This window comes from Saccopteryx leptura, chromosome 6 (genome assembly GCF_036850995.1).
Source record: "Saccopteryx leptura isolate mSacLep1 chromosome 6, mSacLep1_pri_phased_curated, whole genome shotgun sequence".
In the NCBI taxonomy this organism is placed as follows: Eukaryota; Metazoa; Chordata; class Mammalia; order Chiroptera; family Emballonuridae; genus Saccopteryx; species Saccopteryx leptura.
The window spans coordinates 192499117-192525275 of NC_089508.1; the positions used below are offsets into that span (position 1 = coordinate 192499117).

General features: G+C 46.6%; 1 protein-coding gene across 4 annotated transcripts in view; it reads left to right on the forward strand.

Moving 5' to 3' along the window:
* The window catches only part of RNF216 (ring finger protein 216), a 177193-nt gene that overhangs the window by 140206 nt on the left and 10828 nt on the right, over nucleotides 1–26159 (forward strand). For all 4 annotated transcript variants that reach the window (XM_066342301.1, XM_066342302.1, XM_066342298.1 and 1 more), the window contains 2 exons: nucleotides 3722–3819; nucleotides 17704–17926. In XM_066342301.1, coding sequence (XP_066198398.1) covers nucleotides 3722–3819; nucleotides 17704–17926 — 321 coding nt within the window. The remainder of the gene's footprint in view (nucleotides 1–3721; nucleotides 3820–17703; nucleotides 17927–26159) is intronic.

Consider the following 26159-nt stretch of genomic DNA (forward strand, 5'->3'; position numbering starts at 1 on the left):
AGGTCACCAGTTTAAAACCCTGGGCTTGCCGGTCAAGGCACATGTAGGAGTTGATGCTTTCTGCTCCTCTAGCCCTTCTCTTTCTCTCTCTCTCTCTCTCTCTCTCTCTCTCTCTCTCCTCTAAAATGAATAAAGTCTTTAAAAAATTTTTTTAAATAAAGAAGAACCTCTGATCGGCTCATCTCTACCCCACCCCACTTCATTCCATTGATTAAGCCTTTTTACAACTTCCACCAAAGGGTTGTTCAAGTCTCAGCTCCCCGAGCAGCTCATTTCATTTTTTTCCCTTTAAATTTTATTCTTTAATTAGATCATATATTTATATAGTGTAAGATTCAAAAGGCCTACGATAAGAAGTCTCACCCCTGCCTCCCAGCCACTCAGGACAGTCAGTACTGCCCGTTTCTTGGGTCCTTTCAGGTTGGTTTTATATATCACTATCTTCTCCCCTCAACACCTTTTTAATGTAGAAATGGTAACATCTGTTCTATACATGCTATTCTCTGCCTTGTTAGTCATCGTAGTATATATTAGAAAATGTTCAGTAATAAGTGGAGAATACAACAATAGATGTTTCTAGAATTGATGTAAAAATATAATCCAGTAAGTCTCCTGGTGATCTCGAGCCCAGTCACTCCCAGATGCTAAACAAATACCCAGCTGCCTGTCTGACATCCCTGCTGGGTGTCCCACAGGCACCCTATGCCATCACCCCAGATCAAATTCCAGATTTTTTTTTTTTTTTTTTTTTTTTTTTTTTTACAGAAGCATGTAGAAATTTATTGAAAGTGTTTGGTGAAGGTACAATTTCTGATAGGACATGCAGAAAATGGTTTGAAAAATTTGAAACAGGTGATTTTGACCTTTCTGATAAGCCACATTCTGGGCGACCATCTTTGATCTATGACGATGTTGTTAAGACCATATTGGAGCAAGATCCTTTTCTGACAACATCGGAGATCGCAGAAAGGCTTAATTCAGCTCAGCAAACCATTTCGGACCATATTTGGAAGATAGGATTGGTATGGAAATATATTATTTAATAAAGTTTATTGATGGTAAGAAAAATTTGTATTTTGTTTTATTCCAAAAACAGACAGAACTTTCTGGTAGACCTTTTTTTTTTTTTTTTTTCTTTCTTTCTTCTGAAGTTGGAAACGGGGAGGCAGGCTTGCAACCAGAGCCATTCTAGCGCCTGAGGCAGAAGCCACAGAACCATCCCCAGCGCCCGGGCCAACTTTGCTACCTTGGCTGCGGGAGGGGAAGAGAGAGGAAGGGGAGGGGGAGGGATGGAGAAGCAGATGGGCTCTTCTCCTGTGTGCCCTGGCTGGGAATCGAACCCAGGACTCCTGCACACCAGGCCGATGCTCTACCACTGAGCCAACCGGCCAGGGCCAACAAATTCCAGATCTTAAAGCCTGCCCTCCCTCTTCCCAGACCAGACCTTTCCCACTGTTCCCAAACTCCGTCTGTGTTGCACAAACTAGAAACAAGGGTGTTATCCTTGACACCTTCCCTTCCTCCCAGAGCTGGGACATCACCACATCAGCCAGTTTTGCTTCCTAAATTTCTCTCGCATCAGTCAATTTTCCTTTATGCCTTCACCTATCTCCTTAAGTCTGGTGGGCCTCCTGGATGACCTTAATAGCTTCCTGTCTTTTATGCCTCCACTCTTTCCAATCTGCTCTCCACAAAGAATGATCTTGTAAAATCTCAAAACTGATCATGTTACTTCCATGCTTGACACCTTTGGATGCCTTCCTAGAGCTCTAAGGATAAAAGTCAAACTGATCGTCACACCCTACAAGGCCCCTGTGGGCCTCACCAGGCCTACTTTCAGTCTGCAGTCCCGCCACAGGAACCAAGTTTGCCTAGCTTCGCCTGCCAGCTTCCCTGACTGCTTCTCTGTCTGCAAGGCTGTTCTCCTTTTGCTATCTTTGACTCATCTTTCAGATCTCAGGCTCTACTTCCTCAAGCCTTCACTGTCCCCCAGATTAGATTGGGTCCCCAGTTAAAGCTGGCAATATCTTCTCCTTTAGTGTACTTATTAGGGTTGTAATTTCCACTTATAGAAATTAAATTCGATTAATATTTTTTTAATTCTTTTTTTTTTTGCTCTTTTTTTTCCTTTTTTTTAAATTTTTATTGTGACAGAGAAAGAGAGAGTCAGAGAGAGAGACAGATAGGGACAGACAGACGGAATGGAGAAAGATGAGAAGCATCAATTCTTCCTTGTGGCAACTTACTTGTTCATTGATTGCTTTCTCATATGTGCCTCGACCGGGGGGGGGGGGGGTTACAGCAGACCCAGTGACACCTTGCTCGATCCAGATGAGCCTGTGCTCAAGCTGGCGACCACGGGGTCTCGAACCTGGGTTCTCCGCCTCCCACTCCGACGCTCTATCCACTGTGCCACCGCCTGGTCAGGCTATTTTCTTAATTCTTGATGTGAGATGGTTTATAAATTACAAGGGATCTTAAAATAAAAGTAGTAACTTTTTTTTTTAAGTGAAAGGAGGAGAGACAGACTCTCGCATGCATTCCAACAGGATCCACCCGGCAACCCCGTCTGGGGCCAATGCTCTAAGCAACCAAGCTATCCTCATTGCCTGAAGCCGACGCTCAAACCAGTCGAGCCACTGGCTGCAAGAAGGGAAGAGAGAGAGAAGAGGGAGAGGGAAGAGAAGAGAAGCAGATGGCTGCTTCTCATGTGTGCCCTGACCAGGGACCGAACCCAGAACGTCTGTATGTCAGGTGCACACTCTGTCCACTAAGCCAACCGGCCAGGGCTAAAAAGTAATAATGTTGTTTTGTTTTGTTTTGTTTTTAAGTGAGAGTCAGAGGGGAGAGGACACACAGGGACAGACTGGAAGGGAGAGAGATGAGAAGCATCAACTCATAGTTACAGCACTTTAGTTGTTCATTGATTGCTTTCTCGTTCATCCCTTGATGGGGGGGGGGCCTCCAGCTGAGCCAGTGACCCCTTGCTCAAGCCAGGAACCCTGGGCTCAAGCCAACAACCTTTGGGCTCAAGCCAGCAACCATGAGGTCATGTCTATGATCCTATGCTCAAGCTGATGACCTCAGGGTTTCAAACCTGGGTCCTCAGCATCCCAGGCCCGTGCTCTGTCCCCTGCACCACTGCCTGGTCAGGCTAAAAAGTAATAACTTTTTAAGTTTATGTTTATATCGATAAATAAAGTTAAGCTATGGAGAGTGATTCCATGTTTATGAAGGAGGAATGCCTGAGGGAATGCCTCCCTTAAGGACCCCTAATAATCCTAATTTAGACCATTCTTCAATTCAGTCCAACAAGAGTGCTCAGGGCGAGACCAACACTGGAACACTGAGCATAGAGATTGTAGAAATTGAAAAGACCCCAGCAGACCCTGCCCTCAGGCAGCTCGCAGTATTTTATTTTAAAAACCCAAAATCTCATAAATTTGTCTTGTGAGTTTTTTCCCAGGTAGCTCCTGGCATTTTAGAAAGCCTTATACATATTGGGTGATGGAAGCATTGCATCCTTTAGATCTCAGGAGAGAAAATTTCCTCATGCTTTCTTCTAATCATTCGTCCTGTTCTACTGAGATGTCTGTAGAAATAGGCCTGCTGAAAGGACTCAGGCCAGGTGAAGCTTATTTTGCATTCCCTGTTGTTGAACAGATATTTGCATGGGTTCTCCTAACCAAGAACTGTCTGTGTGTCTCTGCTTTATCCCCAGGAAACCTGCCGGAAGTGTCAGGGACTCTGGAAAGAACACAATGGACTCACCTGTGAAGAGCTGGCTGAAAAAGATGACATCAAGTACCGAACGTCTATGTGAGTAACATAACACAGAGGGTTTCTTCACTAATTTGCAACACACACACACACACTAACCTGCCACTTTGACAGAGGGGGCACTGAGTATTGTGGGGAGAATAAGTTCTCAAGCTACCCTAGTCTAGAATGATCTCAAGTAAGTGACCTAACCACTGAGCTTTCGTTTCCTCACCTCTGCAGCCTCATAGAGCTGTTCCCAGCATCAAATGTAACCTAGTAAATGCCTAGCATATATGAATTCAATATATGTTGGTTCCTATTCTTATCAAAATAAATAAGCAAGTAACACATTTCAATTAAGTTAGGTGGCACTAAGGTTTCTTTTATCAGTATTTCCTATAGGGTACTGGTGGCCTGAGACCCTGAATAGAATCAGAGCCTCTAGAAGGCAAATTAATGCAATTAGTAATAACAGTCATTACTGTATAGCACTTCCTATGTGGTTGAACGCTTTACAAAAATTAATTTATTCTTTTTAGTAAGAGAAAGAGGGAGACAGGAGGGGAGAGAAATAAGAAGCATCAACTCATAGTTGCTGCACCGTAGTTGTTTATTGATTGCTTTCTCATATGTGCTTTGACCCGGGAAGAGGGGCTCCAGCTGAGCCAGTGACCTTGGGCTCAAGCCAATGACCTTGGACTTCAAGCCAGTGACCATGGGGTCATGTCTGTGATCCCACACTCAAGCCAGTGAGCCCGCACTCAAGCTGGATAAGCCTGCACTCAAGCCAGCAACCTTGGGGTTTCAAACCTGGGTCCTCAGCATTCTGGGCCAACGCTCTTATCAACTGTGCCACTGCCTGGTCAGGCCAAATATTAAGTTATTAAATACATTGACTTAGGCCCTGGCCAGTTGGCTCAGCGGTAGAGCGTCGGCCTGGCATGCGGGGGACCCGGGTTCGATTCCCGGCCAGGGCACACAGGAGAAGCGCCCATCTGCTTCTCCACCCCTCCCCTCCTTCCTCTCTGTCTCTCTCTTCCCCTCCCTCAGCCAAGGCTCCATTGGAGCAAAGATGGCCCGGGCGCTGGGGATGGCTCCTTGGCCTCTGCCCCAGGCGCTAGAGTGGCTCTGGTTGTGGCAGAGCGATGCCCCGGAGGGGCAGAGCATCGCCCCCTGGTGGGCAGAGCATTGCCCCTGGTGGGCGTGCCAGTTGGATCCCGGTTGGGCGCATGCGGGAGTCTGTCTGACTGTCTCTCCCCGTTTCCAGCTTCAGAAAAATACACACACAAAAAAAATACATTGACTTAAATGATGCTTAAATCTATTTCTCTCTCTTATAATAGTTTAGGCTTGCCAGATGGGTGGGCCAGGTCTGTCCTATGAGGTGATTCAGAAATACAGGTTCCCTTATATCAGCGGTTCTCAACCTGTGGGTCGCGACCCCAGCGGGGTCGAACGACCAAAACACAGGGGTCACCTAAAGCCATCAGAAAATAACATATTTATTATACAATACATTTTTAAATAAAATATGTATTTCCGATGGCTTTAGGAGACCCCTGTGTTTTGGTCGTTCGACCCCGCTGGGGTCGCGACCCACAGGTTGAGAACCGCTGCCTTATATCATTAGCTCATCATTAACTAAGGTGGTGTTCTCATCTGCCTGATTGGAACTGGGTTGTAGCCACATTTACACTCTCACTCATAGGTAAGGAGAAAGAGAGAGGCAAGTTGCTAGGTAGGCTGCTTTTCTTTGTTTTGTAAGTGATGCAGAAAGTATATATATATATATCACTTATGCTCATATACCCTATTGGTCTAGACTGAGTCACATGGCCACAGCTTCTTCCAAAGCAGACACTATATGTTGTCTCTAGCTGGGTGATTTTATGTCCAGCTTAAATTTTAAGGGTTAGGAGCAGGTTTTGTTACTGAGAAAATGAAGTGAGAAATGCCTGTTTGGGATAGTTAACAGTCTCCAGATCTACACAAATGACACAGCTGAGACACAGAGAGCCCAGGTTACTTACCCATGGTCACGCAGTTAGTAAGTGACGTAGGGGATTTGAAACCTAGGCAAATGGTGTCCTGACTATGCTCTTTAGCACAGGCTTGGTAGACAGAATAAATGACCTTCCAAAAATGTCCATGCCCTAATCTCCAGAACCTGTGAACTCTGAATATGTTACCTTATTCTATGGCAAGAAACTTTCCAGATGTGATTAAGGTTATGGACTCTGAGCCTGACCAGGCGGTGGTGCACTGGATAGAGCATCGGACTGGGATACGGAGGACCCAGGTTTGAGACCATGATGTCACCAGCTTGAGCGCGGACTTACCTGGTTTGAGCAAGGCTCACCAGCTTGTGCCCAAGGTCGCTGGCTCTAGCAAAGGATCACTCGGTCTGCTGTAGCCCCCCAGTCAAGGCACATATGAGAAATCAATCAATGAACAACTAAGGAGCTGCAACGAAGAATTGATGTTTCTCATCTCTCTCCCTTTCTGTCTGTCCCTATCTGTCCCTCTCTCTGACTCTCTCTGTCTCTGCCACACATACACAAAAAAAAGGTTATGAACTCTGAGATGGGGAGATTACTCTGCATTATTATCTAAGTAAACGCAGTGTAATCACATCGCTCCTTAAAAGGAGAGGGCCTTCCATGGCCGGATAGCTCATTTGGTTAGAGCACTGTCCCAAAGCTAGAGGTTGCTGGTTCCATACCTGGTCAGGGCACCTACAGGAACAGATAGATGTTCCTGTGTCTCTCTCTTTCTCTCTTTCCCCCTTCATTTCTCACTAAAATCAATAAATAAAAAAATTGCCTGACCAGGCAGTGGCGCAGTGGATAGAGCGTCTGACTAGGATGCCGAGGACCCAGGTTCGAGACCCCGAGGTCACCAGCTTGAGCTTGGGCTCATCTGGTTTGAGCAAAAAGCTCACCAGCTTGGACCCAAGGTCCCTCGCTCAAGCGAGAAGGTCCCTTGCTCAAGCGAAGAGTTACTCGGTCTGCTGAAGGCCCGCGGTCAGGGCACATGTGAGAAAGCAGTCAATGAACAACTAGGGTGTTGCAGTGCGCAGCGAAAAACTAGTGATTGATGCTTCTCATCTCTCCATTCCTGTCTGTCTATCCCTCTCTCTGACTCTCTCTCTGTCTCAGAAAAAAAAAAAAAAAAAGAATAAATAAATAAATAAATAAATTTAAACAAAAAAAACAGAGGGCCTTTCTCTGGTCAGATGGAGATTCAGTGATAGAGAGACATGGGAAGGACTCAGCCTCTCATTACTGACTTAGAAAGCAGAAGAAGGCTATGGGCCAAGGGATGCATCAGCCTCTGGAAGCAGGGAACAGCCCTCGGTGTCCAGCCACCAGGAAAACGGGGATCTTGGTCCTACACGTCAAAGAACTGAATTCTGCTGACAGCCAAATGAGCAGCAAACAGATTCTCTCTCGAGCCTCCAGCAGGTAATGCAGCCTGCCAGCACCTTGATTTTGGACTGATGAGCCCCATGGTGGACTTCTTCTAGCCTACAGAACTATAAAATAATAACTTTATATTATCTTAAGCTAATAAATTCATGGCAATGTGTTACAGCAGCAATGGAAAACTAACACGGATTTTGGTACCAGGAGTGTAGCACTGCTCTAACAAACACCTGAAAATGTAGAAGTAGGTTTGGAATTGAGCAGTGGGTAGAACCTGAAGAATTTTGAGGAACATGATAAGAAAAAACCTAGATTGCCTTGAACAGACCATTAGAAATATGGGTATTAGCCTGACCTGTGGTGACGCAGTGGATAAAGCGTCAACCTGGAAACACTGAGGTTGCCGGTTCAAAACCCTGGGCTTAAGGCTCCATTGGAGCAAAGATGGCCCGGGCGCTGGGCATGGCTCTGTGGCCTCTGCCTCAGGCACTAGAGTGGCTCTGGTCGCAATATGGCGACGCCCAGGATGGGCAGAGCATCGCCCCTGGTGGGCGTGCCGGGTGGATCCCGGTCGGGCGCATGCGGGAGTCTGTCTGACTGTCTCTCCCTGTTTCCAGCTTCAGAAAAATGAAAAAAAAAAAAAAAACCCTGGGCTTGCCTGGTCAAGGCACATATGGGAGTTGATGCTTCTTGCTCTTCCCCCTTCTCTCTCTCTCTCCCCTCTCTATAATGAATAAATAAAATCTTTAAAAAAAAATTAGAAAAAAAAAGAAATATGGGTATTAGAAACTACAATTGAGGGCTCAGAAGTAAATGAGGAACATTCTGAAAATCTAAAATGCTTAGCGAAGCCTGACCTGTGGTGGCGCAGTGGCTAAAGTGTCGACCTGGAAATGCTGAGGTCACCGGTTCGAAACCCTGGGCTTGCCTGGTCAAGGCACATATGGGAGTTGATGCTTCCAGCTCCTCCCCCCTGTCTCTCTGTCTCTCTCTCTCCCTCTCTCTCTCCTCTCTAAAAATGAATAAATAAAATAAAATAAAATGCTTAGCGAATACTTAAATCACCGTCAATAGACTGTTTTTGTTTTTGTTTTTTTACAGAGACAGAGAGAGAGAGAAGGATAGACAGACAGGAACAGAGAGAGATGAGAAGCATCAATCATCAGTTTTTCATTGTGACACCTTAGTTATTCATTGATTGCTTTCTCATATGTGCCTTGACTGTGGGCCTTCAGCAGTCCCAGTAACCCCTTGCTCGAGCCAGTTACCTTGGGTCCAAGCTGGTGAGCTTTACTCAAACCAGATGAGCCCGCGCTCAAGCTGGCGACCTCGGGGTCTCAAACCTGGGTCCTCAGCATCGCAGTCTAACACTCTATCCACTGCGCCACCACCTGGTCAGGCTCAATAGACTGTTAGTAGAAATATGGACATTAAAGCCGCTGTATTGAGGACTCAGAAGGAAATAGAAACATTATTGAAAACTGGAGGAAAGGGAAGAAAGCTTAGCTAATTTGTATACTGCAGAGTATTGAAGAGTAGAAAACGCAAGAGATAAACTGAGGGAAGAGCGATTAACAGAAAGAAACAGGATGTGATTGTTTCTGAAATTCTCATTCTATCCAGATGATAGAAGACCCTAAAATTGATAGATTCTCTGTCAGGAAAAGCATGCTCCAGAGAAAAAAAAAGGATATGTTAAGAATGTCAAGAGCATTCAGTCATACAAAGGCTCTTTGAAGAAATTGAGGAGTGACTCAGATTCTCGCAATCTAACTGGGCAGCCTCTAGGAAACTTGGCCATTACTCCTCAGCCATTTCAGCAGGAGCCAGAAATAAAGGTGGGGTATCTAGGACATCTCTGAATGAGCTTCACGTCTAATGGAATGCATCCCTGTGACATAAATGGAAGATCCACAAGGTTCTTGAGGATTCTATATCAGCAGAAACACTGCCAGCTTGAACTGGAAGAACAGGAAGTATGAAATGAAAGACGTCTGTCAGACCCCCAAAAAGTGAAGAAGCAGGAAACAGGCTGAATAGGAACTGCTCAGCTGAAAACATACGCTGCCTTTCTTGAAAAAAGGAGGATTACTCAAAAGTGGAGCCATGAGCCAAGAGGGCGGAGCCTCAAAGCACATACGACTATTCTCAGGTCTGAAACAGATGGAGGTTGCCTGGCTGGATTTCCATATTGATTGGGAGCAGTTACTTTTTTTCCTTCCATTTTCTTCCATTTTGAACCAGAATATCTGTAACTGTTATCTTGTGCCTGACCCATCATTGTATTTTAGGTGATCACGTGTTTCTTTAGTTTCTCAGGCCCACAAATGGAAAGGAAGTGTGTCCAAGTGGATCATATCCAGAGTCTCATCTACCCGGTTTACACTTAAGATTTGGGACTATTCAGATTTAGATGAGATTTGGGACTTGAAATTGATGCTGTAATGGATGAGATCTTTATGATCCTTAAGATGAGGTGACCTTAATTTGCGTGTGGAATGGACATGAATGTCCAGAAGCTAGAGGACAGGCTGTGGTAGACAGAAGAAAGGCTTCCAGAAATGTCCATGGCATAATTCCCACCACCTCTTAATAGTTTTACCTTCCGTGGCAAAGGGAATTTGCAGAGGAAATTTAAATTATGGCAACAATAGAAAAGTAATACAACATACATAGAATCACAAAACCACTCCAGCTAGAAAAGCCAAGTGTTGCTGCCTCAAACCTAGGCTGACCCCGTCTGTCAGCCAGCCTTTATAGTTGAGAGTGACCACGATCCTGACCAGCGGCATGGCCTTGGAGTGAATAACAGGTCAGAAACTATTCTTTCTTCAAAATAGTCAACTTGTCATGCAATATGCTGATTTCAGCAGTTATGCTATTGCCTATGACACTTTAAGCTTCTCGTTTGGACTTGTCTTTCAGCCAGTTTATGATCCAACTCCCAAAAAATCTCTTCTCGTTATTGTGGTCATGTCATTTCTGGTTTGATTTGGGAGGAAAGGAGGAGTTATATTGTTGCTGTTTGGACCTTAGTTTTGCCCCAAAGAAGGATGGCTCATTCATGTAGTCAGTGCAGGTTTACTGAGGACTCACTATAAGATAGTGATGGTGCCCTGGCCGGTTGGCTCAGCGGTAGAGTGTCGGCCTAGCGTGCGGAGGACCCGGGTTCGATTCCCGGCCAGGGCATACAGGAGAAGCGCCCATTTGCTTCTCCACCCCTCCGCCGCGCTTTCCTCTCTGTCTCTCTCTTCCCCTCCCGCAGCCAAGGCTCCATTGGAGCAAAGATGGCCTGGGCGCTGGGGATGGCTCTGTGGCCTCTGCCTCAGGCGCTAGAGTGGCTCTGGTCGCAACATGGCGACGCCCAGGATGGGCAGAGCATCGCCCCCTGGTGGGCAGAGCGTCACCCCTGGTGGGCGTGCCGGGTGGATCCCGGTCGGGCGCATGCGGGAGTCTGTCTGACTGTCTCTCCTTGTTTCCAGCTTCAGAAAAATGAAAAAAAAAAAAAAAAAAAGATAGTGATGGTTAGGAACCTTGAGCAGATGTCTGAATTCTTCTGTGCCTCAGTTTTCTCACTTATAAAGAAGAGAGCATAAACATATCAACTTGCAGAGTTACTATGAACATTAAAGTGCCCAGAATGGTTTTTTTCTTAAGATTTTATTTATTCATTTTAGAGAGAAGGGCAGGAGCCTCAATTTGTATTGCTTCCCTATGTGCCTTGACCAGACAAGCCCGGGATTTTGAACCAGCGACGTCAGTGTTCCAGGTGGACACTTTATCTACTGCACCACCACTGGTCAGGCCGGCCTAGAACAGTTTTTGCCACTTGCTAAAGCTTCCATTAGAAGACCTTGGTTTACAAATGTGACGCAGGCACATAAACAGATGACTTCTTGAACTCGGGGCCTGTTTGGGCCTGGTCACATGTTTCTACTTGGAGTTTGTGATGGAGGGTTGCCCAGCCCGAAAGGGTTCTTGATGCCCCAGGGTCAGGCACCTGGGCTACTTCAGGGCTCAGTCATGGGCCAGGAGATGTTTCTTAGAAGGAGAAGAGCTGATTACTTTTTGAAGCAGAGCCTCCATTCTGGTTCTCCTGTCTGTTCCTGCTACTGGCTGCACTCAGTATCTTGGTCTGCAGCAGACCCTTGGAAGTAGCAGCTGGAAGGTCTCTTGTGATCAGGGCCCTACTTAAAACTTGGCAGCCTTTTATATCAGTGGTAAATGGATCAGAGTAGCACATCCAAATGTGATACAGATTGACTCTAAAATCCAGCAAGGCCGCCCAGGTGTCTGACTTCTCTTCTTATGGTAGGGGATACAGGATAGCAACGTGTGCTTAGCTTTGGAAGGAATAGCCTGATATGCACACCTAACTCCCAGATCGTCAGAACTTCGTAGATATCACAGATCTCTGCATTTTCAAGGGACTTATGTCTCACTGTCTGGCAAGTATGCACCATAGTGGTGTGTCCTAGAGCAGTGGTTTTCAACTGCTGGTCCACCATAAAATTTGTGTCTGTGAATGAGTTAACCACCCTGATGTTGTATGAAGTCTATAATCATTGGGTCTGTAATCTTCATATTACATCAGGTTAACTCTTTTGCGGACCAGCACCAGTCCATGGACTGGCGGTTGGAAACCACTGTCCTAGGGTACCTGCTACTTCCTGTTCATCAGGTTCTGTGTACATGTCACTTGAGTAGTAGACCAGTTTGTTGTCCTATTGAACAACAGATGACAAAGGTCCTTGCCAATTGCTTCGGGTGTTCTCTGCTTACTGGACAGAGTATAAAAGCTTTTTCCAGATCAATAGCTGCATCCCAGTTGCCAGAGGCTATGTTTACTTGCTCTGGTGAGAAATGACATTTGGAACAGCAGCTACAATTAGAGTCAGCACCTAATTAAGCTCCCAGGGATGCACTGGCTCCAGGACCCGTTCTCTGTACAGGCCAGGGAGTAAAAGAAGGTGTGATGGCAGTCAGCAGCCCTGCATCTTTGAAGCCTTGGTGATGGTACCAATCTCAAAGATGCCCACTGGAACCTGGTATTACTTTTTATAGGGTGGGGATACTTTATGGGGTTCCACGTCCTGTTCCTACCCCATAGCGCTTACACCTGAGACCAGAGAGTCAAGGAATCCTGCCATTTACCAAGTGTTGAAAGGAAGAAACAGCAGGGTACACGCAGGAAATCATAAGCAGTTTATTGTTACTGAGTCATAAAATGCAACATAGTAAGTAGTATGAGATGAGTCAGATGTTCCAGCAAAAACTTGTCCAAGAATGATCACAGCAGCACTACTTACAACAGTCAAAAGGTACAAACAGCCTGACTGATAGTGGCACAGTGGATAGAGCATTGACCCGCAATGCTGAGGTCCCCAATTCAAAACCCCAAGGTCGCCAGCTTTCCTGCTTGAGCAGGGGGTTACTGGCTTGAGCACAGGGTCATCAGCATGATCCCAGGGTCATGGGCTTGAGCCCAAAGGATACTGGCTTGACCCTAAGGTTGCTGACTTGAACAAAGAGTCACTGACTTGGCTTGAGTCCCCCAGTCAAGGCACATATGAAAAGCATCCAGTGAACAACTAAACTGAAGCAGCAATGAGTGAATGCTTCTCATCTCTCTCCACCCTCTTTCTCCCTTACTGTCTCTCTCTGAAAAAAGCAAACAAACTAGAAATAACCCAAGGGTCCATCAGCTGATGAATCGTAAACAAAGTGCCCTGTATCCCTAGAATGGAGTATTATTCGGCCGTTAGGAAAGGAGATGAGGATACATACTGCAGCGCGGATGAAGCTGGAAACGTGCTGCGTAAGGGAAGCCAGTCACTGATGGCCACATCTGATAGGATTCCGTTTATATGAGATATCTGCAGGCATGTGGGTACTTGCCTGCATACTGGATAGATGGATCCATTAGACAGAGAGCAGATTAGCCATTTCAGATAAAGGAGGTACGGGGAATGACTGCTTAATAGGTTTGGAGTTTATTTTTCAGATGAGGAAAATGTTCTGGAACTAAATGGTGATGGCTACACAATTTTGGCAGTACATTAAATGCTCCAGAATTGTGCACTTTAAAATGGTTAAAACAGTACATTTTATGTACATTTTACCTAACCTGTGGTGGTGCAGTGGATAAAGTGTCAACCGGGAACTCTGAGGTCACTGGTTCAAAACCCTAGGCTTGCCCGGTCAAAGCACATAGGGGATGATCTTCCTGCTCCTCCCCACTTCTCTCTCTCTCTCTCTCTCTCTCTCTCTCTCTCTCTTTCTCTTTCTCTCTTCTCTCTAAAATATGAATAAAATCTTTTTAAAAATATGTACACACACTGACAAAGGAAAGCTATTTAAGATTTTTAATAGTATATGCCACAAGAAATGGAAGGCAGAAAAAAAAAAAAATGAAGACAGCTCCCAAAGTGGAGTTCTCAACACACTTCAGTAGTGGTGAGAAAAATAATCATGGAATCACAGGATCTCTATTGGTTATGTGAAAGAAGGCAGTGAGCCTTCCTGTTTGAACATGAGGTCAGCAGACACAGCTGCAGCTCAGTGTTCTCTTCCTGTTCTAAACAGGAACACATCCTGTGGGGCTGTTTCCTGCCTAATTTAAACTCTAGTTGCCAAATCATCCTACTCCCAAAAGAATCAACTGATTTTTTCCCCCAATTCCATTTTGCATTTTTATATTACTGGATGGGTAGTCACCACATTCCATAATAGCGGTCCTTTTTTGGTACAAGACCATTCTGGCCCTACCTAGTACTGTTCTTTTTCAAAAGTAAAGGATTTGAATGGATAGTCACACAGTGTTGAATAGATGTTTGAACATTATACAATGTTGAGTTGCATGCAATCTGTATATATTCCTCATCCAACTAGGAGTGCCTTTCTCCTTTACTGCACCCATTATTATTTCACTTTGGTGACTGACATTGTGGTGGAACAGAGCAAGCAAATGCACCCTCTTTCCAAACCTTCAGGAGGACTGTGTAACCTTGGTTCTTTTCAGCTACTTCTCTCCCACACTTATAGCCTACAAGCTGCCCAGGCAACCAAAGTGTGATGGATGAAAGCCATGCCTCAGTCTCAAGGGTGCTCTTACACACAGAAAGTTTGTGCTATAGAAAATGGCAGCCTGACCAGGTGGTGACAGAGTGGATAGAGTGTCAACCTGTGACACTGAGGACCCAGGTTCAAAACCCTGAGGTCACTGGCTTGAACGAGGGCTCACCAGCTTGAGCACAGACACTGACTTGATAGACATGACTCCATGGTTGCTGACTTGACCCCAAATATCACTGGCTTGAGCCCAAAGGTCACTGGCTTGAAGCCCAAGGTTGCTGGCTACAGCAAGGGGTCACTGGCTTGGTTGGACTCCCCCTACCTTGGTCAAAGCACATATAAGAAAGCAATCAGTGAACAACTAAGGGGCCGCAGCTATGAGTTGATGCTTTTCATCTCTCTCTCTTGCTAAAAAAGAAAGAGAGAAAAGAAAGAAAGAAAAAGAAAAGAAAGAAAATTACAATTGTGTTTTGGTCACAACTTTTCAAATTGGAGACTTTTTCATCAGAACTTTGTGAGTCTGAACATGGAGCATTGACAAGTATCTTCACAGTTGTTGAGTAAAGGAAATCATGAACATGTGTATTATATTATTTAGCTGACAATAATAAATTCACTTTATTTAAACTTTGTCTCCTTGACAGTGTTTTCTATTCAGCAAAACTTAGAACTCATTTGTTCTTCTATGTAATTTGAACTGGGTTTAAATTCTTTTCAAGCCAGAGTTCTGCCTTCCTTCACTTTGGGTCATTTAAAAATCAGACCTAAATGAATAGCAGCCAATTTCCTAATGCATTTTTTTCTATTTGTAAAGAATGGTCTGGCTTCTAAGGAGCATACTACCACAGCAGTCTTCTAAATATAAGTAATTAAAAACACTTGCCTGCCCCTTACTTACATGGCTACTCTTCCTTAGCAGAAAAACTTGGAGCAGTGGGAGGTAGTAGTCTGTGTTTCCTCAGCCTTAGGAGAGAATCTGCAGATCAGATCTCATCCCCAGACTGGTACAGCCATTTCTGTGCTTAAAGCAGGGGGATGAGTCCCAACTTCAGGGCTTATCTTCATCCCCAGTCTCAGTAGGCATACCTTTGACACCTTCCTGTCAAGACCATATTTCTTCATCCTGGCCTGTGGTGGTGCAGTGAATAAAGTGTTGACCTGCAACACAGAGGTCGCCAGTTCGAAACCTTGGGCTTGCCCAGTCAAGGCACATACAGGAAGCAACTACTACAAGTTGATGCTTCCCTCTTCTCTCTTTCTCTATTTCTCCCTCTTTCTCTTCCTCCCTCCCTCCTCTCTCTAAAAATCAATTAATAAGTAAATACTGCCTGACCTGTGGTGGCGCAATGGGATAAAGTATCGACCTGGAACACTAAGGATGCCAGTTCGAAACCCTGGGCTTGCCTGGTCAAGGCACATATGGAAGTTGATATTTCCTGCTCCTCCCCCCTTCCCTTCCCCTCCCCCTGCCTCTCTCTCCTCTCTAAAAATAGAATAAAGTCTTTTTAAAAAATAAATAAATGGCCTGACCAGGCAGTGGCGCAGTGGATAGAGCATTGGACTGGGATGTGGAAGACCCAGGTTCAAGACCCCGAGGTCGCCAGCTTGAGCACGGGCTCATCTGGCTTGAGCAAAAAGCTCACCAGCTTGGACTCAAAGTCACTGGCTCGAGCAAGGGGTTACTCCCATCTGCTGAAGGCTTGTGGTCAAGGCACATATGAGAAAGCAATCAGTGAACAACTATGGTGTTGCAACGGCAACGAAAAACTGATGATTGATGCTTCTCATCTCTCCGTTCCTGTCTGTCTGTCCCTATCTATCCCTCTCTCTGACTCTGTCTCTATCCCTATAAAAAAAAAACAACAACAAACAAAAATAAATAAATAAATGTTAAAAATGTAAGAATCTATTTTTTTTTTCTTTTTCATTTTTCTGAAGCTGGAAACAGGGAGAGACAGTCAGACAGACTCCCACATGTGCCCGACCAGGATCCACCCGGCACGCCCACCATGGGGCAACGCTCTGCCCACCAGGGGGCAATGCTCTGCCCATCCTGGGCGTCGCCATGTTGCGACCAGAGCCACTCTAGCGCCTGGGGCAGAGGCCACAGAGCCATCCCCAGAGCCCGGGCCATCTTTGCTCCAATGGAGCCTTGGCTGTGGGAGGGGAAGAGAGAGACAGAGAGGAAGGAGGGAGGGGTGGAGAAGCAAATGGGCGCTTCTCCTGTGTGCCCTGGCCGGGAATCGAACCCGGGTCCTCCGCACACTAGGCCGACGCTCTACCGCTGAGCCAACCAAGAATCTATTTTAAAAAGAAAAATAAAGACCATTCTTCATGTCAGCTGTGTATACCATCACAGCCTCTGCTCCCTACTTTCAAGGAACTCAACTTAGTAGAGGAAGACAGACACAGAAAATTACAGGTAGCAAATGCTATGAACAAAGCACCATGGAAGTACCTTAGTTCAGCAGTGACAAAGAGCCAAAACCCCCTTTTTTTTTTAGGGAGAGAGACAGGAAGGGAGATGAGAAGCATTAACTCATAGTGGTGGCATCTTAGTTGTTCATTGATTGCTTTCTCATGCATGCCTTGACCAGGGGGCTCCAGCCAAGCCAGTGACCCCTTGCTCAAGCCAGCAACCATGGGATCATGTCAATGACCCCACACTCAAGCTGGTGAGCTTGTGCTCAAGCCAGCAACCTCGAGATTTTAAACTTGGGACCTCGGCATCCCAGGTCGATGTTCTACCCACTGTGCCACCACCAGCCAGGCAAGAGCTGTCCTTTTGACCTTGGTCATCTGCTCTTCTATATCAATTAAAGTGCTTCTGGAACCAAGTAGCCTCCCTACAAGCTTCCCATTGAATCATGTGTGCCCGTCACTTCCCTGCAAGGGAGTCTATGAATGTGGGGTTCCACTGACTGTCGGGTCATCCCCAACGATGTCTACCGCACCTCAGTGCCAAGTACTGTATTTCAAAATGCAAGCTGTGAATATATCTAAGACTTAGGCTTACTGGATCTTTATTATCCAGCTTTGCGTATATAAAACATTTTATTTCAAAAGACCCTGACTTTTTTCTCTCCATTTTAAACCTACAGGACTCCTATAACAAATGGAATAGTCCTTTTCTAAGTACTACATGTTAGACACTATGCCAGGGTACTTTGTATTTTACCTGTAATATTCAAAACACCATGAGAAAGTTGGGTTTTCCTACTTTAAAAATGAGGAAACTGAGTCTCTAATCAGTTGAGTAATTTACCTGAGGAAATAACTGATAAACTGAACCCAGTTCTCAGACTCCAAAACAGGGTTTTTTTGCTCTTTGAACGTCACCGAAAGGGCTAGGCCATCATATGTAGAAAGAAATACTTAATGGCTGTATATATTTTTTTTCTTCGTATTTCCTGCAGTCTCCAATCATATGTTCTTTTTTCAGTGAAGAGAAAATGACTGCTGCTCGTATTAGAAAATGCCACAAATGTGGGACCGGCCTCATCAAATCTGAAGGCTGCAACCGCATGTCTTGCCGCTGCGGGGCCCAAATGTGCTACCTCTGTCGAGTGTCCATCAATGGGTACGACCACTTCTGCCAGCATCCTCGGTCTCCAGGAGCCCCCTGCCAGGAGTGTTCAAGATGTTCTCTCTGGACTGACCCCACTGTAAGTGAATGCATGGCTGCCTGTTGCTTTGTGGGGGGAATATCAGTAGGGTAATACAATGAAATGAGGTTTTGTGCATACATAACACATTGTGACCCATGACAAGATAGGAAATACATAGGCCAATAGCCAGAGGAAAAACTGAGAGTAATCAAAAAGCTACTCCTCAGCCTGACCAGGCGGTGGCGCAGTGGATAGAGTGTCGGACTGGGATGCAGAAGACCCAGGTTCGAGACCCCGAGGTCACCAGCTTGAGCCCAAGGTCGCTGGCTCAAGCAAGGGGTTACTCGGTCTGCTGTAGTCCCACAGTCAAGGCACATATGAGAAAGCAATCAATGAACAACTAAGGTGTCGCAACAAAAAACTAATAATTGATGCTTCTTATCTCTCTCCGTTCCTGTCTGTCTGTCCCTATCTATCACTCTCTCTGTCTCTGTTAAAAAAAAAAAAATCAGATACCCACACCACAATAAATTCAATTTAAACATAAAGTCAGATACCCATTCTTTATTTTTTTCAGAGACAGAGTCAAAGAGAGGGATAGACAGGGACAGACAGACAGCCAGACAGGAACAGAGAGATGAGAAGCATCAATCATTAGTTTTTCGTTGTGCATTGCGACACCTTAGTTGTTCATTGATTGCTTTCTCATATGTGCCTTGACCACGGGCCTTCAGCAGACCGAGTAACCCCTTGCTCAAGCCAGTGACCTTGGGTCCAAGCTGGTGAGCTTTTGCTCAAATCAGATGAGCCTGCGCTCAAGCTGGCGACCTCGGAGTCTCGAACCTGGGTCCTCCGCATCCCAGTCCGATGCTCTATCCACTGCACTACTGCCTGGTCAGGCTTAATATTATATTTTTGAAGTCCTATTTCAAAAACAGTCATTATTAGCATGTATTTAATAGTGAAATACATAGAAGCATTCCCAAAAAGTCAAGTGTAAGACTATTACCACTGTTACTTTTCTGGAACTGCCAGTCCCGTTTCGGTACACAGTCAATACAATTAGCTAACAGAATAAAATAGAAGGTGCAGACATTGGAAAAGATAATTGCTAGTATTTCTTGGGTACCACATGTATCAGATGCTGTTCTAAGCACTTTGATATGTGAAGAAGAAAAGTAGATTCACCAGGTTAAACCTGAGAACAGACAAAATAGTGATCCAGCCTAACATTGAGTACCTCGCTAACAGGGAGCAGATGACAGGCCTTGAGGAAGTACACCGAAGCCTGCTGGGGGCCTAGTGACACCAGTTCCTTCTCAGCTTGAGAGAGGTGTAGATGACCTGGAGAGTGGAGAAGCATCTTGTCCCTCAAGGGGGAGACTTGGTATTTTAACTTTTTTTTTTTTTTTTTTTTTTTTTTTTCTGAAGCTGGAAACGGGGAGAGACAGTCAGACAGACTCCCGCAGGCGCCCGACCGGGGTCCACCCGGCATGCCCACCAGGGGGCGATGCTCTGCCCCTCCGGGGCGTCACTCTGTTGCGACCAGAGCCACTCTAGCTTTTGGGGCAGAGGCCAAGGAGCCATCCCCAGTGCCCGGGCCATCTTTGCTCCAATGGAGCCTGGGCTGCAGGAGGGGAAGAGAGAGACAGAGAGGAAGGAGAGGGGGAGGGGTGGAGAAGCAGATGGGCGCTTCTCCTGTGTGCCCTGGCTGGGAATCGAACCCGGGACTTCTGCACGCCAGGCCGACGCTCTACCACTGAGCCAACCAGCCAGGGCGAGACTTGGTATTTTAGAGAGACCAGTTCTCTCCAGAGTAATTCAGAAGTTTATTGTAATACCCATTTAAATTCAGTAGGGTTTTTTTCCTTGAAAAATTAACTATGGTTTTGAAAATGAGACTAATTTTTACTATGAAGCTACACTAATCAAAACCATATAGACTAATACAAAAATAGACCAATCAAAGGACTAAAATAGAGATCAGAAACAGACCCATAAGAACTTAATGTGTGGGGAAAAAATACCATTTCAGTTCACTAGAGAAATGATAGATTCATTCAAAAATTTTTCACATAGCTGGTGCTCTGTAGGAATAATAAGAGCAGCAGTGACAAGGCCAGTCGAGGAAATAAAACAAATTCAGCCTGTTTGGGGACCAAGAAGACGCCAGTGTGGCTTGCCAGTGGTGAGCTAGGGGAGGAAAAGAAGAGGTGGGCGCAGAACCAGGCTGTGGGTCTCACCGAGCGCAGTGGGCACTGTTGCAGAGCTTACATAGGAGAGTGACTTGGCCTGATTCAAGGTCACATTGGCTACCACGTGGATTGAGAAACAAAGGAAAATTGTTGTTAACACATAGCTAAGTGTTGTTAATATGTGAAGAGTAATGTGACTCAAGAAATCAGTAAAATTCCTATATTAATAAGGATCAGTTTGTGAATATCAGAGAGCCCAAAAACAGCAGTGCCTTCTATAAGATCGAGGTTTATTTCTCCCTCATGTGTTAGTAATAGTGGTGGGCAGCCTGGGTACGATGGCCCACATTTGTATGGTACACAGCTATAAAAAGCAATACCTATGTATCTTTCTATATTTAAAAACATGGAAAAATTGCCTGACCAGGCGATGGTGCAGTGGATAGAGCGTTGGACTGGGATGCGGAGGACCCAGGTTCGAGACCCCGAGGTTGCCAGCTTGGGCGCGGGCTCATCTGGTTTGAGCAAAGCTCACCACTTGGACCCAAGGTCGCTGGCTCGAGCAAGGGGTTACTCGGTCTGCTGAAGGCCCGCTGTCAAGGCACATATGAGAAAGCAATCAATGAACAACTAAGGTGTCACAACAAAAAACTGATGATTGATGCTTCTCATCCCTCTCCGTTCTTGTCTGTCTGTCCCTGTCTATCCCTCTCTCTCTGTCCCTGTAAAAAAAAAAAAAAAAAAAAAAAGAGGAAAAATTTATACATAAAATACAAACAGCATGCAGCCTAGGTCACACACCCATGTTACCACAGGGGCAAGTAGTAACAAACGATTGATGAATATGAAGTAGGCCAGGTCTAGGAGACAAGTAGAGTGTGGTGGGGTCTGCGGCAAACGGGAAGGTGTGGATCCCATCTAAGGGGCTGCTACTCAGCTCCCACAGGTTGTTGACAAATGAAATAATATTCAGTTACCATGGCTTCAGGTTTTCCAGAGAGGCTGGAAATGTGTATTTTAGTTTGAAATCTCCCAATTTTTAAAGATTGGTCATTAATTGAGGTATCTTTAAAACACAGTTCAAGCCAGTATTTTATAATCCAGAGAAAAGGTCTTGTTAGGCACCAGTCTTTCCCCTGGTGCAGAACATCTTCAGCATTCCTAACAAGAGAAGGTGTCACAGTAACAGGTGGCCCCCGTGAGAGCGGCGGCCATCCTGGTGGCCAAACCCTAATCCTCAGTCACCAGTTTTGAAAGCACTGAGTCCTCTGGAAGCCAGGTGTCTGCGTATCAGGAACAACCTCCTCACTGGTCATAACTGGACTGAGGCCCCACGGCTCTGTGACCCTGTAAGGCCCTCAGTACGCACCCCATCCCCAGTCATGAGGGAAAAGCGTGGAAGGAAGGGGAGACTCGTACACAGATGAGTCACCCTTCTGTTGTTGGTGGAGTTGGAGGAAGCGTGGCCGCAGTGGGGTGCTCAGCAAGGTACTCCCCACGGTCTTGTGGCAGACCTTCCCAGGACATCGCACTTCTGCTGAGTCACTCCTCTGTCCCATCCAACTGATATTTTTTCCTGATATTTTTATTTCTTCAATTTTGTGGTTTATCAGGAGTGACTGAAATGAAAACTAATTGAGTCTCATCATCATCATGAAAATGGCTTTAAGAGAAAACTGGTCAGATGAATATTATTTTTCCCATTTTCAACCAGTAAATAGTTGCCATTAATAATTAGTCAATAGCCTGAGCTGTGGTGGCACAGTGGATATAGCGTCGACCTGGAAATGCTGAGGTCACTGGTTCGAAACCCTGGGCTTGCCTGGTCAAGGCACATATGGGAGTTGATGCTTCCAGCTCCTCCCCGCCTTCTCTCTGTCTCTCCTCTCTCTCTCTCTCTGTCTCTCTCTCTCTCTCTCTCCCTCTCCTCTCTAAAATTAATAAATAAAAAATTAAAATAAAATAATTAGTCAATAGTCTGTCAGGAGTGCTCAGGTATGTTACATAATACAACAAGACTGCTCCCTGGGGGCTGGGCGTCTCTAGGAACTTCTTCAGCTGCTGCTCCTCAGAAGTATTCCCCCCCCCCCCCCCCCCGCTCCATTTCGTCTCTAGAAATAGCAGAGTGGGAGGTGCCACCTGACTTGAGGATGCTTAGCAGTCTGGCCTTTCTTCTCCGTTCTCCCTGTTCTTGTTCCTCTCCTGTCCTCTCCTTTTCTTCCCACGCATGGAATTGACTATACAGGCTTCTCCTATGGCACCTTGTTTGGGTGCCATAGCATGCAACTGCTGCCTGTTTTCATGTTGAGTTGTCTTCCATCCTGGGAAAGACTCTGGGTTTGCTCAAAATAAAGCTTGATGGGAAGGTCAGGCAAACACAAGCCCCTTCGATTTCCTCTGGTAGTTGCAGCCAGAGATTTTGTTCCATGTGTCCCGTTCCCATCAAAACTGGAATCAACCCCGTTTCCTTGATTCTTACCAGGAGACCGATTAAATTCCAACCCAGCATCTGTTGGGGCTTCTGAGAACACAAAGCCATTCAGAAGTTCAGGGAAACAAAGGCTGCCCTGTCGACAGAGCCTGTTTTCCGCTTAATGAACCAACAGAGCCAGGAAGAAGCTCTCACTTGTCAGCCAGGGACTTGTCCCCTCATGGTTTGGAGAGAAGTGGAGATTTCATCCTTAATGACAAGAGATTGCTTGGGAACCAAAACTGATTCCATGTTAGAGCTAAAATGGTGAATAGTAACTTTTCTTTTTCTGTTATCAAAAATAAACCAGAAGTATTCAACCAAGAGTCTCACAAAAACAAGATGTTTTAGAAAGAAAAAAACGGAGGAGCAAACAGTCATAGCAAACCACAGTTTTCTGGTTTAGGGGCAGAATGCAAAGCCAAATGACACAGAAATGAACAAACATCATTTTTCAGTGGGGGAAGGGTTCTCCTGGGACTTAACTAGATCCAAATATGCCAACTCTACTCTTGCCCATGTGTGGCCACAGGAGCTATAGGGGCTCACACTTTCTACCTTACTGTTAGAATTTGTGTTCAGAAGAACAGTTAGTTACCTGGCAGCCTGGATTTTACAAGTGAGGCAAAATTTTTTAAATAAGAAACAAACTTGGTACTGATTATGGGTTTTGCCTTCCAGAAACTGCACAGAACTGATGTCTATAACTTTGTTTTTGGAATATTAAGAGTTTGAAGCAAGTTAAGTTCAAATAAAACCCAAGGTTCATACATCCAATTTACAGTTTGGTCCATTATCTCCTGGCCATTGGTGAGGAGACCCATTTCCCAAGCCTGCAGTAGATTAGACCAGGCAGCTGTATGTGTTCGTATATTTAATTCTGTAACAGTTACCTGTGTCATCCCAGTTTTACAAACAAGTAAATTTGCTGAGGATTGTGGTCCAAACACAGGTGCCTGGCTTTCCTTCAGGTCATTTGTTCCCTGCTTCTTTTTTTTTTTTTTTTTTTTTTTTCATTTTTCTGAAGCTGGAAACAGGGAGAGACAGACAGACTCCCACATGCGCCCGACCGGGATCCACCCGGCACGCCCACCAGGGGCGACGCTCTGCCCACCAGGGGGCGATGCTCTGCCCATCCTGGGCGTCACCATGTTGCGACCAGAGCCACTCTAGCGCCTGAGGCAGAGGCCACAGAGCCATCCCCAGCGCCCGGGCCATCTTTGCTCCAATGGAGCCTTGGCTGCGGGAGGGGAAGAGAGAGACAGAGAGGAAGGATAGGGGGAGGGGTGGAGAAGCAAATGGGCGCTTCTCCTGTGTGCCCTGGCCGGGAATCGAACCCGGGTCCTCCGCACGCTAGGCCGACGCTCTACCGCTGAGCCAACCGGCCAGGGCTTCCCTGCTTCTTAAACAGGCTGCTGCCTGCCTCCTCCCCTCAGTGGCTCCAGCTCCACCCAGACCAGACGAGTGTGCAGGTCTTCCTGGTGCTCACGCGTGGGGACCAGACGGGTGTGCAGGTCTTCCTGGTGCTCACGCGTGGGGACCAGACGGGCGTGCAGGTTTTCCTGGTGCTCACGCCTCGGGACCAGATGGGTGTGCAGGTCTTCCTGGTGCTCACGCGTGGGGACCAGACGGGTGTGCAGGTCTTCCTGGTGCTCACGCGTGGGGACCAGACGGGTGTGCAGGTCTTCCTGGTGCTCACGCGTGGGGACCAGACGGGTGTGCAGGTCTTCCTGGTGCTCACGCGTGGAGAATAGACAGGCGTGCAGGTCTTCCTGGTGCTCACGCGTGGGGAGGGCTCTGAGCAGCTTGGAGACCGTTGCTTCAGGGAAGGCCAGGGAAAGGAGCTGTTCTAGTAATGAAGAGGGAAGAGGAATTTTCAGGGAGGACTGATGAGGAAAAGGTGGAAACCCACCCCAGAGGAAAGATAGTCTAGACTTGAGGTCGGTAACTAATTTTTGGCTTCAGCATTTTTTTCCTTAACTGTTTAAGTTTACCTTCTAAAACAAAAAAATTATAATTGAGCCCCCATGTTACCTTACCCGCCCCCCCCCCCCCAACTCCAACACTTGGCCATAGCATTTTATTTATAGTCACTGTTTCAAATACCATTGTTTCCTTTACAACATGGGGGCAGGGCCACTTTCCTGTTGTGCAGATGAGAAAAGTGACATTCAGGCCTCAGTAAAACCAGGATGCAAGTCCAAGTCTTGGACCAGGTGTCACCTCCTTCCATTCTGAAAGTGTTCACTCCCTGGAGGTCCCAAACACAAGTGCTCTCGTACAGGTGCCTACAGGGTCCCTGAGCCCAGTGAACCAAGCAGGCCCCTGCGGGGGTGGAGTGCTCAAGGAACCCCTTCCTCATTGAGCAGCTTGCAGGTGGTGGAAAGGAGGCCTGGAAGCACCAAACCGACAGTGTCCCTCGTCAAGTTTGGATGTCAGTAGAGGACTTGACCAAAGAGGGCGGCAGCATGGCTCAGGCCAGTCAACACGGCCTGTGAGGATGTGGTGTCTTCAGCACATGCCAATAGGCCCTGGACTGAGCGCTTGACCCTGACCAGTCGAAGCCTGGCTGCACTCCAGGCTCCCCGCAGGCCCCTGTGGGGAGCTGCGGACAGACAGGTGTTCGGGTGCCAGGCCTCTGCGCCCCGAAGGCACAGCGGCAGAAGCCAGCCAGAGCCTTACAGTCCTCCGCTCCCCCCAGCACGTTGTCCTGACCAGCTGCACAGCATGTGCCCCTCCGGGCTGCACTTGCCCCTCCCCGCAATTTCCTGTTGCAGGGGGACAGCTGGGGCTGGGGGTAGGGGCTGGTGGTGCTCCGCGATCTGCAGCCGATCTGGGAATAATTTGAAACTAAATCCTCAGCTCTTTGGAAGCCTTTTATGAAATCATTGCAAGTTTATTAACAACAGCTGTGGCCACACATGACCGGGATCCCACCCCCGCCCCACCCCCATGCCACAGGAGGGAAGCAGCAGTGGACTTGCAATCCCCAGTCACCTTTTTAAGGGGAGAAATAGTTAAATGAAGAAGAAAAGTCACCCAGCCTTCCTCCCTGCTCACAGGAGTCTGGACAAGAAGTAGGCAGGCAGTCAGTCCTGGTGATCGAAATGTTGAAGAAAACAGCTCAGAAGAACTGTTAAAGGCCTTGGCAAGACAGCCCTGTGCCAAGTGCTAAATGTCTCCAGTCTGTGACTGGTGGTCATTGTTAATTCCCAACTGGGGGAAACATTCTCTCTCCCCCCATGAACCACTTGCAATTTCTCTACCCTCATGTTCTGTCCAGACCTTACTGCCCTGGCAGAAGTGCAAGCTTCCTTGTTGAGAGACAAGTTGAGTTGGGTTTTGTGGCGGTTTTTTCTTAATTAGAGCCTCTGGTGAATTCCACCTCACTTCCTATCGGCGCCCGCATTCTGAGCGGGTGTTTGGCAAGGCTAGGCCCTGCTGTCCACCTCACGCTCCGCCAGCCTTGTGCCCCCCTCCCCGTGAAGGGGTGTGCCAGTCTCCCTGTCAGGCCTGCCCTTTCTGCATCCTGCTGAGCTCAGGAAATCAGGAAAGGAAGGAGACAAAGCCTTCTCCCTGTTAAGCTGCAGTCTGCTTGGTTCTTTATTTAAAGTGTCCTCCAGAT